The following is a 16,702-nucleotide window of genomic DNA, read 5'->3' as shown; positions in this document are numbered from 1 at the left end:
AAATGGTGGTCTAATACATTTGTTAAGCACTAAATCTTTTAATTTAGACGCTTATAAATTGATACTAGAAGAAAATGCTTCAAAGCGATAATTGACTGAGGCAATAAGACTCAGATTTAGCGAATGCCTTTTTCAAGAGTGATAAATATAGGAGCAATAAGTTAATGTTCAGCTACCACTACATTAACACGAGCAAAAGCCAGAGAACAGCACCATTACAGCTGAGTATGAAACAGTACAAAACAACAGCCTAAAAAAAGGAAGTGTTCTCCTTCGTGTGCTCCCCAAAATGGGTAGGATTTTCCTAAAACCAATCAATCCCTCTCAATCATTACTTATGATCCACAAAAAGTTTGTGGCATGGGCAAGATCTGCAGGGACCCTGTCCTCAACCTGCTACTTCCTACTATTTTCTCTTTCCTTTTCATTTTGCTGTGTTCAGGACATTTGTGGGCATTGCCAGGCTGACACCGTAATCGGTGTCATCTGAGTCGGAAGCTCTGGAGGCTCGGCTAAATTCTCCTGTCGGGGCACAAATACTCAGCCTATTAGTTTGCAGGACTAAAGATTGCTTGTTGCTGTGCTGAGGAGGAGGGGGCATCTCTCAATGCTGTGTTTATACACAATGATTTTAATCACCACTGCATGTCACTGCCATGTTACATGTTTCCCTGGAAACATAGTTCCGCAACCCAAGAAATTACACTGAAAGTAACCTTGGAAACAGTGTTTGTCAAAAGAAAGTCACCAAAAGGTCTGTTTGGTTGTTGTTCTGGAACTTTTGATTGCATCACATGATCTTCAGTGGAGGACTTTTTGTCCATGTTTGAAAAATGTACTGCAGTTGACAAAAAGTGGAGCAACTGTCGTCAGATTTTGATGGAAATCTAATTGGTTGGTGGAAAAACACGATATCATCTGTTATATGTGATCTCCATATTTTAGGCCCTTTTAGCCCACAGCAGAGATTTATACATATATTTGGAATTCTTCAGCTGAATGCTCACTTCTGGGAGTGTACTTCTGTAAAGCAAGCTGTTTTGACCTTGCATTTTTGATCTTGTGCTGCCTTAGTCAAAAGGAGTATGGCCGTTGGTTCTTTTCTCCAATTTGTTATGACAGCAGGTTAGCAGTGGTCAGAGCACAACTTGTAGCCTCGCCTGCTCGGGGCGAGTGAAAGCACCTCATCGAAATGTGTTCATCAAATGTTTTTCTATGGGAGGTACAGAGCCCAACAACCTGGCATTGCAGTTTACTGGGTACATGTGCAGGCAATGATTGTGTTTGGAAGTTAGACACAAGGTTAGAGCTATCTGTTAGCACAAACATTGGACGAAAGAGCCTTTACAAGGTGAATGAGAACGTGGATATAACTTCAAAGGTTTTGTTTCACAGTCTCCATGGTTTCCATTTCGCTCTCTGTCAGCCTGTTGTAGGTAGGGCATGTGTTGTTTCCGTTTTCACTGTTAACTTTCCATCTTTAGAAATGTAGGTAGCATGACTCTTGGGATGGGAATGTCAGTGTTTCAGTCAGTCCACTACTGAAATATCTCATCAACTACTGAGGTTGATGAGGTGGTAATAAAGTGCCTAATGAGGACCAAGCAGAGGAAGCATTGTAAGGTCTGTGAGGCCGTTAAATACATTGCGACATGTGAATAGAGATTTATTTTCACTACTAATATCTCCGCAAAAAGCTGTCATTTTAAAAAATTTCTCCCTCATGTCCAGTGGTCATTTCACGCTTGAACTATTCACTACACTGCCTCTCCAATTTCTGGTTGTACTGCTCCGTTTTGTCCCCATCCATACAGAACAAACACTCTTTTTTGAAGTAGAACTCAGCAGGTTAGTGAGTTTTTCGTGGCACTTTTGTTTGAGTTTTAAATAAGATTTTAGCTGTTTTTGTTTTGGTTTCACTCTGGAAGTGGCGATTGCCAGCTGTTAAGTGATTGGCTGATCCCTTTAACTTTACAATAGATCCACCAGCGGGTCAAGTCGTGATTTAACCTCAGACATTTTTGGTGATCCCTCAACTTCTCCACTATTGCCATCATCACTTTTCCGTTGACTTCAGCTGTGCTTTGTGTTGAGTATTACTTTGAAAAATTTTGGCTAGTAACTAAACTCACATATCAGCATTGTCATTGTGAGCATGTTACCATGCTAACACTGGCATTTCTCCCAAGGCCTACATACAGCCTCAAAGAGCTAGCACACCTGCAGACTGATGAAATATCGAAACTCTTGACATTTAATGTCAGAGCTCAGAGCTTATCCTAAAAAAAGAAGTTTCTGATTTAGTTTTATCTTTGCTTTTGCTCCTTTGGTGATTAACTTCACACTCATGAGGCTCCTTCAAAGCTTTCCAGTCATTAGAGCCTCAAATCAAAACTAGAATGATAAAAATGAGTTAGTTCTGCTATCAACGTTTCTGAGAAGATATTTTGTTTCCAGTCCCAGCTGCAATAAATGCAACATTATGTTGACCAAATAATGATAAATGGTGGTTTAGCATTTAAATGTCTGTTATTAATCTTGTTCTGATTCAAAACAACAGATAATGGAGGATTTTTTATGATCATTTCAACAAACTAAATGCATCATATTGAGATTCTAAAACAGTAAACCAGCTTATTTCTCTCAGATGACTTGTTTGACTTTGCAGAGCTGTTCAGATGAAGGATGCCATGCACACCTCTCTTCTCAAAACACAATATCCTCCGCCTAAAATTTGTACTGCTTTGCCAAATGTCAGACAAACAAAACACATGTACGTCTAATTTTAATTCATAGCATGATCTCTCTCTCTCTCTCTCTCTCTCTCTCTCTCTCTCTCTCTCTCTCTCTCTCTCTCTCTCTCTCTCTCTCTCTCTCTCTCACTGTCAAGCTGAGTGTGGAACTGCAAGTCAAGCAGACACAAAAGTATCTGTGAAGGACACTTCCTGTGGAAATCTTCCACTAAACACCTTGAACTTTCTGGAAATGGAATAACTTTGTATATGAGTCAAAGCACTGTCAAGTACAATACTGGTTCAAAGAGCTTTCCCTTGGGCAAGTGTTCTACAAAAAAATACTAGAGAGAATGTGAGCAGGGTGCCAGGCTGGTCTTTACTGATTGAACATCCATATCCTTTGGTTCCTCCAGTTCAGTTTACCATGCTGCCTTTGACATATCTTTTTTTTGTTGTTCCTTCAATAATACATGTTTTAGGTTTTTATATGAAAGTACAAAGTCACAATAGCTTAAAAAGCTGGAAGAGGGAGATAGGCAAGAATAAAGTCTTAACAGTATACTAAGCTTTATTAAAATGTAGCTCTCTTCCTGCTGCTTTGACTGGCAACATGTTCACCCTCTGAACCCCAAATGTAACGTATATTTTCTTTGAAAGATCACCAAAAGCACACCGTTTATTGTAGAAAGAAACTGTAAAAACAGGTATTATTGTCAGGATGTGATGTTTCCGCAAGTTCTCGAACGGATCATTGCTTATAAAGGTTTCCGTTTGCAAAAGTGACCCAAACGAAGCTTAACATTTTGATATTTCTGGCAGAATTGCAACACTTTATTCTTCATACATTCTACAATAAACCATTTGGAAATGTTAAAACATTCAATTCTGAGCTCAACAGCACAATGATGAAGCCATGGTGGATTCTTCTGAGACGAACAGTCACCATGTGACAAATATTCACTGAAATTCTGTTTACACAGAGCAGAGGGGAGAGGACAGGAGATGTCATAAGTAGAGGTTTCAAAAATGCAAAAAGTTCAATATATATAGCATGTGTAAAACCAATTTCCTCCCCTATATGACACTTATGGGCACTTGGAAAAGTGGATATATTAATTCCATTTTATTACACACAACATCAGAGAAATTGAACTTGAATTTTTTCTTTTTTTTTATGATTTCTTTCATTCTAACCATGTTATTCTGCACAAAAGACATGTTTGAGTTGTTTCCACTTCTAGCCATGATTGTGCTGCTTCTCTATTGCAGTGAAATACATGGACACAGAAAGTTAAATATAAAAAAGGCACAAAAAACGCCTTGGAACAGCTTGGATTTCTGTCTTCAAGCTTTCAAATATGTGATGCATTAAAATGTCCACATAAATTACAGTCAATGAAGCATGAGGGATTCATATAAGTAGAGCATATAAGCTGAGGTCAGACATGCAGCTGTCAGAGGGAAAGAGAAGAACATGAAAAGGCAACAAAGGCTGACACAGTCTTTTGTTCTCACTTCCTTCAGTTTTATGACATTTTTGGTCCCTCTTTGTTTCTCTCTCATTACAGACTGCGTGCTCTATTTGAGCAATGGGGCTATTTCTTGTACCACCTTGTACTTTATTCATTTGGATGTATATCTCTGTCATGATGGGCTATTAAGGAAAACATCTGTCAGCTGTGTAGCAGGAGCACATTTTCGTCCCAGGTGACAATCACGGTTTCAGATGAGGTTTTTTTCTGAATGATTCCTCTCACCTGCTTTCTCTCTTTTTCTCATTCTCTCTTTCTTTCTCCATCACTTCACTTTCACTTCAGTTCAGGCTGTGTCGGCATGGTCGAAGGATTCCTTACATTGCAAAACCACAGTGACATAATGAATTAAATGAATCTCTCTCTCTCTCTCTCTCTCTCTCTCTCTCTCTCTCTCTCTCTCTCTCTCTCTCTCTCTCTCTCTCTCTCTGCTCTGTCTCACTCTTCTGATCATTTATTCTGCATACATCCTCAGCTTTAGGCAAATGATCTACCTATACAATGGAGCTATATCAGAAGCAGAGAAGGTGAATTTGCCCTCTGCAGGCTCACATATTCTACCTGTGTACTTACTGCTATTATGATTATTTCTCTATTAATCTGTTGATTCGTTTTGGACTAATTCATTAAGTCTTTTGTTTATTCAATTTCCAAATTATGGTAAAATCAATCAAAATGTTCGATAGCTCAAGGCGACGTTTTTAAATTGCCTGTTTAGTTCAACTAACAGTCCAAACGCAGAGATATTCGTTTACAATGATATAAAAAAGGGAGAAGTAGCAAATCTTCAAATTAAAGAAGATGGAACCAGTCAACATGAGCTTTATTTGGGGCCCAAATGACTTCATAAGTGATTGTTCGAATGTTTTATGACCTTTCTGTTAATAGACTTCTTCTTACTACGCTCTTAACTAAACTCCACTTTTAATACAAGTGATATTTAACGTTGTTTTTGTGTTTTTATTTTCCTAGGGAGTTTGGGAGATGGAAGGTGAACAACTTGGCAGTGGAAAGGAGGGATTTCTTAGAGTCTTCGTTACCTCTGACTCCTGAGTTCATCAAGAACATTAGACTCCTGGGCCGCCGGCCCACCACCCAGATGATCACTGACAACCTCATCAGGAAGTATGGGACTCACTTCCTGTTGTCAGCTACACTGGGAGGTAAACATAAAACAGATGTTTTAGTGAATATAGGGTGATTACACTGTTTGGATTTCGACTAGGTAACCAATTGAACCCTTGGGATAAATTGGCCAACTAACAGTACTGTGTTTGTTCACTAAGCCATGCACCTCATCATTTTTAATTTCAAGCCTTGGATCCTAGCTCAAGCTGTATGTAATTTCCACTAACAAAGAAGGAACATTGAGAAATCACAGTAATCATTTGAACAATGGGTCCTTGATTTCAGGCTCATTGTGAGTGAGCGATAGACAATATTGCTGGAGGAAATGGTTACTCCTGCTGGCAGATTGTATCATCTGTAGATAGTTAGACAATTAAGAGTAACTAGTGCAGTGCCCATAGGAAGTATGTATTCGTTAGCATGCTAATCGTGAGATAGCACATTACGCAGTATACTGCACTAAAAGTACATTAACATGAACCCAAATAGCTGATATACTATATTGCATGTAAGTATCTCATATCAAATGATTATGGGCATTACGCTAAGCAACATGAATGTCATCCCTGAATTACATAGTAATGCAACATAAGAAGCGAATAAAGCTAAATCTCCGCTTAGCATGCTAATCGCAAATAACAGAATTTGCACATTACATGCCACACTACAACGTCTGCAACTCCATAAAACACTTACTTTTCATAAGGTACATACACCATCCAGCACATACACATTGAACATTGATATTCGCTGAAAACTATTCGAATATTATTGGAAAATCCAACCTTGTAGCGCACTTTTAAACTTTGAAAGATAGGTAGGCTAAATAGACTTACAGATGAGATGAGTCAGGCGTGGAAATCCAGAGTGAATTGTGTTACTGACCAGGTGTAGGCCTATCACACAATGGGGCGGAGCTCCCCTAAAAGGCGTCCAATCGGAAACAGTGCAATGATGCAACACGTCCCACGTAAATAATGATGACATTTTGAAAAATGAATTAAAAAATCGTAAAAAAATCGAGGATGCACACCGTGCACATCGTGCCATGCACAAGCCACATAAGAAATCTTAGGTCGGTCGGTCAGCGAGATATGCCCTAGCCTAGACACACACACACACAGACACACACACACACACGATCACATATCACAGGCGCTTCTTAGATAGATGATTGCAAAACTTTCTCAATAAAAACTCTAAGCTATTGGACCCAGGTAACAGTAGCTGACTTCATGTAAATATAGTGTTTTTGTTTTATTCCAGTATACAGATTATTAGTATTAAATTGTAGCAGTTGTAGTAAAACATGTGCTTTACTGAGCTACTTCCCTCCCAGATGATATAGGCTTTAGTAAAGTATACAATTTGTGTTGATAAAAGCTTTTAGAGTTTGCTCCCCTAGGCATTGGGTATGGAAAACAGATGGACATGGCACAATAACTCGGTCACAGTAAGTAACTGAATAACACATCACTGCAAAATATTGTGCCACTGGCAGCACAGATATCACTCTTCAGAGATGTACTGTATGAATATATGTAAAAAGCCTGTGTCCTGTAAAGCCTCCACTCCAAGCCACACTCACCCCATTTCTGGTTTTCTGCAGTGTGATGAATGGACAAGCATTAATGGTCCTCTGAGTGAAGAAAAAAGAAGGGAAAAAAAAAAACTAATTTAAGATGCCAGAAAGGTCCAGGCAAGTCTTGCAAAGCCGATTTGCTTTTACAGAACAACACTTGTCAATTATTTCAGACCTGGCTCCTGGCTTAGAAAAGGTCGCAGTTGTGAGTGGCTGCATAAAATGCAACCTTACCAGCTGCCTGAGCCAATGCAGCCTCTCACTCTGGCTCCGAGCCAGCACTTAGTGGTATGAAGAGAGGAGGATGAGGAGTTTGCCTTGGATGGTTGCCAGAGATATGCCTCTGTGGTTCTGAATGGATTGCTTCTGTGTTCGGAAACATATGGACTTAATGAAATTAATAAATAGATTGTGATATTAAGAGGTTGCCCTTCAGCAGCTGAGGAAGAAAGGCTGCGGGCAGAAAAATGGCCCTGAAGCATTAACACTGCATTACAATGAGGAATATGATGTCCAGTGTCTTGGGGACTCTCAAGCAAAGAGTGTGCTGCAGCATGGCCCCGGGACTTATGAAGTGCTGATTGCTATGATCCACGGTGAATGATACAGAGAGATGTGGCTTTTCGTAATTGTGGTCAAGTGTCTTTATACTTTAGACGCTCCTGTATGGCTGCTATGCTCCTGTGCTCTTAAGCAGCTGGAATTTAATATATGCTTTTCAACTGGAAAATAGCAGGTGGCACGTTTGTAACATTAGGGTGTTCAAATGTAACAACTACAAAAAAAGGTATCATAGGCTGCCATGAAAAGAGTGCCAAATGCAGACAATCAAACCTCATTAACAGAAAATCTAAGTGAAAAGGTCTGACACAGTTGGCACGCTTTTTGATTGACAAGTGATTTGTGGGAAGTGCAGCGCATAAACACCTCAGCAACGAGTGCTTAACTCCAAAGATAGAGACAAACAGCAGACATCACTTAAGATATTAACTCTTTGATTTTCTGTCAGAGAAGCAGCCTTAAAGAAGTACTTTAAAATAGAACATAATGTGGATAATGTGCACACCCGAGACCTTTGAAGAAAAAAAATAGCATTTTAAAAACAATTTATGTGCTTCCGTGCAGGAGAAGAGGCCTTAACGATATTTGTGGACAAGAGGAAACTGAGTAAGAAAGCAGAGGTGAGCGATTACTCGGGTAACTCCTCCACTGTGACTCTGGAAGCTCTGCACCAGCTGGCTGCCTCCTACTTCATCGACAGGGAGAGCACTCTGCGCAAGCTGCACCACATCCAGATCGCCTCCACTGCCATCAAGGTAATGCTTTTTATAGCTTTTTTGTTGAGGCACCCTCACAGACTAAATCATTGATTATCAGACATTAAATCAGCCGAAAAATGAGGTTAATATGATGTTTGACAATAAGCTAAGATGGCCTGAAGCTAAAGGCTGGTAGTGCTGGTGGATGACTGCCTCTCCTACTTGTTAGGCAAGTTTCTGTTGCATCGTTTCCTGCAGTATCTTTTCTCATATTGTCAACAAACAAACAAAATAAACTGAACACATCCCCTGTGTTTGCTTCGTACTAGGTTCAAAACAGCATTTGCAAAATTAGAATGCAAACTAAGATCATCTACATTTATGGAAGTAAGAACTATCAGAAAACATTCTATATATCTACAGTCACCAATGGAGATATATAGTCAACACACTTTTGAAATTGCCGTCCTACGGATTTTAAATAACCAACAAAGCTTAATTAGGCAAAATTGTGATACAAAAAACTAGAACATATTGCTCAAATGACACTAGAGTGTGTATGATCTGTATAAAGGAACATATTCTCCTCTAAAACGATGCTTCAACAGCAGCAGAGAGCAAGTCTTCTGTTGTTTGGAGCCTGCAATCACAAACATAAGACCTCATCCTCCTGTCTCTTCTTTATCCTTTGTTATCAAGCAGCAGTCTGGCTTTGACTGTAAACATGAGCATGCACAAAATCACGGTACATGATTTCTGGGTTTAAGGATTAAAGATGTACCTCTCACTGCCAACTGGAGCTGCTGACAAGGGAAGCTGCCCAGAGAAAGTCTTCTTTGAGCGAAATCAAAGCACAATTATATCTGGAAGTGAGAGGATATGATAATCTGTCCTATACTAACTATATTAACCCTCTATGGTACGGTGTTGCTCTCAGGCAACATATCAATTTTTGGCCTGTCAAATTTATACAATGCATGTTTTTGAGTGATGCAATACTTTAAAAAAAAGGGAAGAGTATAGGGAACCAATAACAATGCTTTAATTTGTCACATGATCTCCAAGAGGCCATATTAAAACCCTATTTTGCAGACTTTTCCAAAGGAAACAGCTTTGCCATTTTGTGCCACAAAAAATCACTCAAAACGTCATTTCCTGGCCCTTTTCCATCTTGAAAAAAAGATATTCCTGCTCATAGGTGAGAAAACCTTCATTTTAGATAGTTTCATAAACTAAGACTGTTCAAGACAATAATTTCAATGGGTCGTTGGTTCAGGCAACATTCAGTTAAAAAATGTCCTTTTATAATGTTTTTAAATTTAAAATGTTATGTATTGTACCCCGTTGAAGCTACTGAATCTTTTACACATGTTTATGAAATAAATAATGTTAAAATAAATTTTACAAACTTTCTTTTTCACTTGTGCACCGTAATGGTACAATGTTGCTTACGGGCAACAAACCCCAAAATCTTCAGATTATGTTTATTTGAACCTGGTCTCACAGAAATCTGTGAAATAGCCACGGATTTCGCTTAACTCAAAATCCGTGGAATAGCCACGGAATCGCTCAAATTTCCGTGAAACTGACACGGATTTCGCTACAATGCAAGTTAAAGACAGTTAATAAGTTTTCCTATTGGTTTGTTCCAAGTCACGTGACTTTCAAGGTTCCGGCGGTCAGAACAAAAAACATGGCGGACAGTTCTCTCATTTTTAGTGAAAAAATTAATATTTTGACTTAGTTTCTGCATAAAAATGGATTTTGATCACATTTCTAGCGAGAAATATATGTTTTATTTCCTAAATATTCACTCAGTGAATGTACATAATCACTTTGTGGTGAAGATCTCGGCAGAAAAATATGACTGTCATTAACTTGCATTGTAGCGAAATCCAGTCAGTTTCACGGAAATTTGAGTGATTCCGTGGTTATTCCACGGATTTCTGTGAGACCATGTTGGTTTATTTGGTCTATTTCAAGACAAAAAAAGACACTCCAAACATTTTTTTCATAATGCGCACCATAGAGGATTAAAAATTCTCAAACATGTGGTGCCAAATACAATGATAACGCAGATGAAAAAGCAGTGGAGAATGGTGGTTTTTATCAGCCTCCTTGTGATAAGATGTGATCTTCAGCCACCGTGAGTGCATCACATCTGTAGGAAGCTCTATGATGAGCACATATGGCGAGGGGGAAGATAAATGAATCCTGTGAAACACCGCTTGTGACAGGTTTCTGCCTCCGGTTGTCACCTTCAGGCAGCATGGGGTTAATAGGGCTACGGCGCGGAGGCTGACCCTCCTTTCTGCCTTTTTCCTTCCTTGGAACACAGCGGTGGTCTTCTTGTGAAGTGTGGCTTTCTCTGCTGTAGCAGAACATGAATCAGACTCCCTGTACTTATATCAAAGCTCTGTCCTCTCACTACATTGTGTTCAGGGAGGGCTGGGTATTTCTTTTGCAGCTAAGGTGGGCGCATCAGAGGTGCAGAGGCAGATGCTTTTGTCTGTTTCATTTCTTGGGAATTAGGGTTTTTCTGTAGCTACAGAGAGGAAGAGAGAGTATGCTTTCATGCTCCAAAGGCAGTCATCTGGCGTAACTGACAAGTAGGAAGTGGAAAGAGGAGAGATTCACCTCCATCACTGGTAGAAAGTGAGTCAGAAAGGAGCGACACATTCCTCCACGCTTGTGCATCGTTTCCACAGGGCGATGACCCACACACTGCCGGAACAGATACAGCTAAGCACTCCTCTGCATGAATTTGAAATCGAACAAGTTGAGGTATGAATGAGAGAGGGCTGGCGAGGCGAAGACCCCCCTGCTGTCTCCATGCAAAGGGGTAATTGAAGCTCATTTTGGAGGAAAAGCCTGTTACTGTAGTGGTGTGCTGGGTATTGGCTGTGGAAATTCTGGGTCTCTTAAAGAAGTCATGGTGCAGAGCAGTGTGTGATCAGGTCGGCTTGTTTGTACAACAAGTAATGACTCCAGTTATTTGAGAGAGTCGGGGACCATTTTGTTACGATTTTGAAAACTTCACAGACTGAATCGAAGCCGAAATCCCCACCTGAATCAGGCAATATTTGTTACACGCAGTGATGAACAAGGCGACAGACTTGATCGAGTAAACAGCAGGAATTCATATTTTCATCTCGAGGGCAGCCTCTCGATTGTACCGTGCTCTCATTATGGTCGAGAAATACATTTTTGTGCTCCCCGTCAGACTCAATCGATTGTTGTCTGGACTATCACAGAACAGATAGACGGCTAACTCGATCACCTATGATCATACTCAAACAAACATTTTTTATAGCATTCTTCTGGCACAAGGACACCAAATAGATTTTTTTATTTCTTAAATGGAGTGAATGTGCCACAGCAATATATTTCAGCCATAAAACACTGAATACATTAACGCTCCTCATAATAACACACTCATAAACAAAATCAATTTAAGACTTAAAGCTGCATTAAACTGAATCAAATGACTATGCAAATCACCAACTCACTGCAGCTTTTCAGCCTTATTTATTCATCCAATTGTTTTGGTTTTTGTGGCCCACAAATTTTTTGTTTGATTCAATCCAATTGTTCCAATCAGACCTGTTCTGAACCACAGAAAGCATCCATTTCCAACAAAAAAGCTCTGATGAACACACTGCATGCCTCCTGACCAGCACCAAACAGCAGACATTAAATGTTTCCAAGTTTTAAGAAATGTTTCTGAGGAGCTGGTGGAGACCAAACCAAAGCAAAGTAATATTGGACTTTCCTCAGGTGAATAATATCTACATATAATAATTCAAGAGTCTGCTAAATGACATGTAATGTAATGTAATGTAATATAGGCTTGTTCTAATGTTGCCCCCTCACCTAACACATGTCACAACACACATACTGTGCAAATCTTTTACTACCTCCAGCAAGAAAGATTTTCTTGCCTGTTACAGAAAAACTATATTAACTTGTGATTTTCATGAAAACTAATGAAAGTGAAGCACAAGTTTGGATACATATCACAGGATACACATATTATTTTTCACTTTCATAAACATTGGAAGATTGGAGTAATTGGAGTATGTGGTTTTAACTTTGCAGGTTCCAGGGTTTAGCAAACGCTTGGATCTAGACGGAGTCGTAGAAGAAATTGAAAAAAAGATTAAAGCAGGTTTTGAAGCACAGTCCCACACAGCGTGTGTCTGTATCTGCAGAAGAAAATGTGGCTAAAGTGACCAAATGCACCAATTATAATTAGATTTTTAAAAATCTGTCAGAGCAACATCATCTACCAAAGAGCATGTTTAGCAGTTTTACTTAAATTCTCAGAATCAAATCAACTTTATTTCAAATCAACTTTATTTATAGAGCCCTTTAAGACAGCGTTAGCTGATACAAAGTGCTGTACATGGCAGGACAGACCAACAATAAAAACAATAAAAATAAAGAACAAGCAAAAACAACTAAAACAAGGCGAGTCTCATACTGGGTAAAAACCAGTAAATAAAAGTGGGTTTTAAAATTAATCTGTGTTTCTTTACCAACACCACTTGACACAACACGCTTTCTACAACAACTTCCTCTGAATTTATTATTCATTTATGGGGTTTTGTTTAAAAAAATACCGCTCATTGTTCCCCATGATGCAGTTCCACTCTCCACCTGAATTGCAACTGGGGTGCTGTTTCCCCAAAACAAAAATATAATTCAAACAAATAAATATGATTACACATTTCAACCACGAATCAAGTTTTGTGGGGCAGGGTGAGAGTATGCATGGTCAGAATGTTTGCAGCTGCACAGGACTAAGTTCTTGTAGTTTGTTAACGGGTTAACTATAACATGACAAATTGTCAGGCAGTGTGTCTACTGCCATCTAGTGACATTAAACCATTTAAAGTGCCCATAAAGTAAGAACACCTCTTGCAAGCAATTTCCAGAACCAGAGACATAAATAGTAAAAATGTATTTTCAAGTGTGTGCTTAAGGTTTCTTCTAATTCAAAATACTTCCTCCATCGGAATTACTCATCTGCTGTATGAACAAAACATTCTTGTTTATCTGCCTCTCTTGCTCCCACTCTGGTTTTTGAATGAGTCACCGAAATACTTTTGGTACTGTAGCACCTAGATGTAAAGTTCACATCATGAAATAAAAATATTCCAAAGAAAATCTTCTGCAAAGCTCCACTTTCTGTCCTTTTTCCTCAGTCATGTGCCAAGATACAGGTGGCTAATAATGTCCTATTAAGTATTTTTAATATACCAGAATGTATCTACAGTGAATAGCAGCTGCTATGCAAAGCGGAAATTGAATGCTCTGCTCATCAGTCAATGTTTTGCCATATGGCATATCATATGGCATATCAAATAATTCCTTATAAGGATTCAATATTCATGTGGTCTGAAACCCAGGGTTGTATCTCATTTCCTCATATTCATATCAGTGTTAAAATCCCGCATGAGGGAAACAAGGGACTTATAATATGATATGAATATTATTGTTGAAGAATTGCACTCAAATTATCTTCATTTTCCTTTTCTCGTTCACACAGGATATTTATTCTTCCTCCCACAAACCCCTTTCTTGTGGATTAGGCTTTTGATTAAAGAGCCCCATACTGAGGTTTCACTTCCCTGCAGCACTGGCCTCATATGAGTTCCCAAGCCCTTCAGCCCTCTATGATTGTGTTACTGATCGACTGACCCTCATTGTCTCGCCTCATCCATCTGTCACTTTACACCAACTGTCCTCTGACAAGCCTGACCAGGACAAATCGCTGAACAAAATATGGTGTCCCAGAACCACAAAGAGAGAAAAATGAGAATCAGTTAGATGCTCTCCACCGTGTCACAGCAAGAAAAGGGGCAGCGCTGAAATAAGATCTGTTCTTGCAAATGAAGTGAAAAAGGATGCTTTGCTGGAGCTGCTTTGTGGCAAAAGGTCAATTGAAATGTCTCCAATCAGCAACAAGACAAAAAGAGAAATGTGGAGTATTCTCGCAGATAAATGAGTGCAGCAAAGCACTCTTACAGCAATTTGGAGGAATCTAAATGAGCTTAGCACAGTTTTTCGTTTCTTTCACATTCTCAATCGATTATGTAGAAAGTACTTCATTTCAAGAGAACACAGACGCCATTTATGTCACACCATGCACATTTTCTTCATTTTGTATCTGGAATTTACAAGTGCACTCAAAATATATTGTACTTTGTAAAGAAATATAACTGTCTTTATTTTATTTTTGTCTTTATGTATCTATTCCCTTTGTGCTCTCCTCATCACAAAACAACATACCATATAACAACATATCATATATATATATATACATACATGGTATGTTGTTTTCTACTGTTACCAAATCATTTACAAGTGCAGTTATTCTGTACAAACCTTTTTATCTTTTAAAATCCCAATTAACAATTCTCATAATTCTTTTTATATTTATTTTTTCATTTATACCTTTATCTATATATTTATTCATATTCATATATATGCATTGTTCTGCACAAGCCATTTTATGTTGAACCACCCCCCCCCCCCCCACACACACTCACACACAATTTGTTTTTATTCTTTTTTTTCATCTTTTCTCTTTTTTCCCTCATTGTTATTATGTTATATGTATTCGTCTGTTTTTTTCACATTATTTTATTTGTTTGTTCATTTTATTTCTCTTTTTCTCATTGTTGTCGTTGTGATTAAGCTACCCTATGTTGCTGTTTTGTGGTTTCCAGTATGTTGTTTTGTTACCAAATCAGCATAAGCCTTTTTGTGTTGCAAAATGCCAATTAACAAAATTCGGGGGGAAAAAATAGAAATCTAACTTACCCATGTTCTAAAATAGATGCTGTTGAGAATTTAAATTGTTTATTTGTTGTTGCCCAGGTGACAGAGACCCGCACAGGTCCTCTGGGATGCAGTAACTATGACAACCTCGACTCTGTTAGCTCTGTGTTGGTTCAGAGCCCTGAAAATAAAGTCCAGCTGCAAGGTGTGTGTGATTTTTACCACTTTTATTGTGCTTTCAAAGATTTCTCCTGGAAAGTGTATGCACATGAAATAAACAGCAATATCAGAGAGATTTATAGAATTCATTGAGTAAGTTATAAGCTCAGCCAGCATATTGCCACTGCACTTTCTCTCCGTGACGATACTAAACCTTGCTTGGTTTTACAGGCTTGCAGGTGATCCTCCCAGACTACTTAAGAGAGGGCTTTGTGCAGGCTGCTCTCAGCTACATCGCCTGTAATGGAGAGGGGGAGTTTGTCTGTAAGGACAACGACTGCTGGTGCCACTGTGACCCCAAGTTCCCAGAGTGCAACTGTCCCTATATGGACATCCAAGCCATGGAAGAGAGCCTGGAGAGGATCACAGAGACCTGGGGGATGCTCTATAAAGAGTTTGAGGAATCAGGTAAAAAAGGAAGGATTTTTTTTTTTGCTCTCTCATCCCAAATGCAGGAAAATCAAACTTTAAATCCATAAATCATTCATATGAGAGGGAGTGCGGATGAATTCAAGTGTTTTATCTGCACCGATAAATCCAAGTGAGGTTCCTATATGTATGTTCCTCCCTATTCTGTGATTTATAGGTGGACTATAATAGCTGGTTGTGAATCCTGGGTGCTGGAACACTATCTGCATAAAGGAAATTAACAGTGAGACAGGACCGGATTAAAAAAAATCAACAGCTTTCGGCTCAGGTAGTTTACAATATGTCTAGAGCAGATTAATCAGCTATAAAACCCATTTATTGCCAGTCCAGCTTTTCATATCACCGGGGAAACAGAGTTTGAGCTGAGGCTCTTAGCATAATGTTTGGTTATTATTGCTGTGCTCGGTCACCCTGCCTTGGCGATTATTACTCAGGTGAAATCAAAATGGCTGTCGTTTTTTCCACTCCTCAGATTTGTATGAAATATCCCTAAGTGCAATTACTTTCAAAGTTTATGTTTTAATAGCTGGGCGTGAAGTGAGGGCAGGAGCGTGCCCAGAATACAAACACCTGCAAGAGCCATAAATGTGTCCTTCAGCGAGGGATATCACACACTTTTATTCTGCTGCTTTTTCAGCCGAGGGAGATGCCAGGAAGTAGTCTCACCATTGAAGAAGATGGAGATCAAATAGTGCTACGAGTGCTGTTGTTAACCTTGAACCAAATGGTGACAAAACAGGACATAACAGGATCAGAAATCCAAACACGTAGCTATTATTTTTCAGGACTTTCTGTCTGCTCATTGTAACAATATCTGGCTGTTGCATTCTCACACAGTGGTGGAAAGTAACTAAGTACATTTACTCAAGTACCGTACTTAAGTACAATTTTGAGGTACTTGTACTTTACTTGAGTGTTTCTATTTTCTGTAAATGTATACTTCTACTCCACTACATTTTGAGGCAAATATTGTACTTTTTACTCCACTACATTTAGCTGACAGCTTTAGTTACTTTTCAGGTCAAGATTCAA

General features: G+C 39.0%; 1 protein-coding gene across 1 annotated transcript in view; it reads left to right on the top strand.

Moving 5' to 3' along the window:
- Positions 1-16,702, top strand: part of LOC131978005 (BMP/retinoic acid-inducible neural-specific protein 3-like) — a 64,236-nt gene that overhangs the window by 32,979 nt on the left and 14,555 nt on the right. Inside the window, exons 3-6 of the mRNA XM_059341495.1 lie at positions 5,240-5,430; positions 8,103-8,293; positions 15,122-15,227; positions 15,413-15,649. Coding sequence (XP_059197478.1) covers positions 5,240-5,430; positions 8,103-8,293; positions 15,122-15,227; positions 15,413-15,649 — 725 coding nt within the window. The remainder of the gene's footprint in view (positions 1-5,239; positions 5,431-8,102; positions 8,294-15,121; positions 15,228-15,412; positions 15,650-16,702) is intronic.

This window comes from Centropristis striata, chromosome 9 (genome assembly GCF_030273125.1).
Source record: "Centropristis striata isolate RG_2023a ecotype Rhode Island chromosome 9, C.striata_1.0, whole genome shotgun sequence".
Classification (NCBI taxonomy): domain Eukaryota; kingdom Metazoa; phylum Chordata; class Actinopteri; order Perciformes; family Serranidae; genus Centropristis; species Centropristis striata.
The sequence above is the reverse complement of the archived record's forward strand: the minus strand, read 5'-3'. Positions and strand labels throughout refer to the sequence as shown.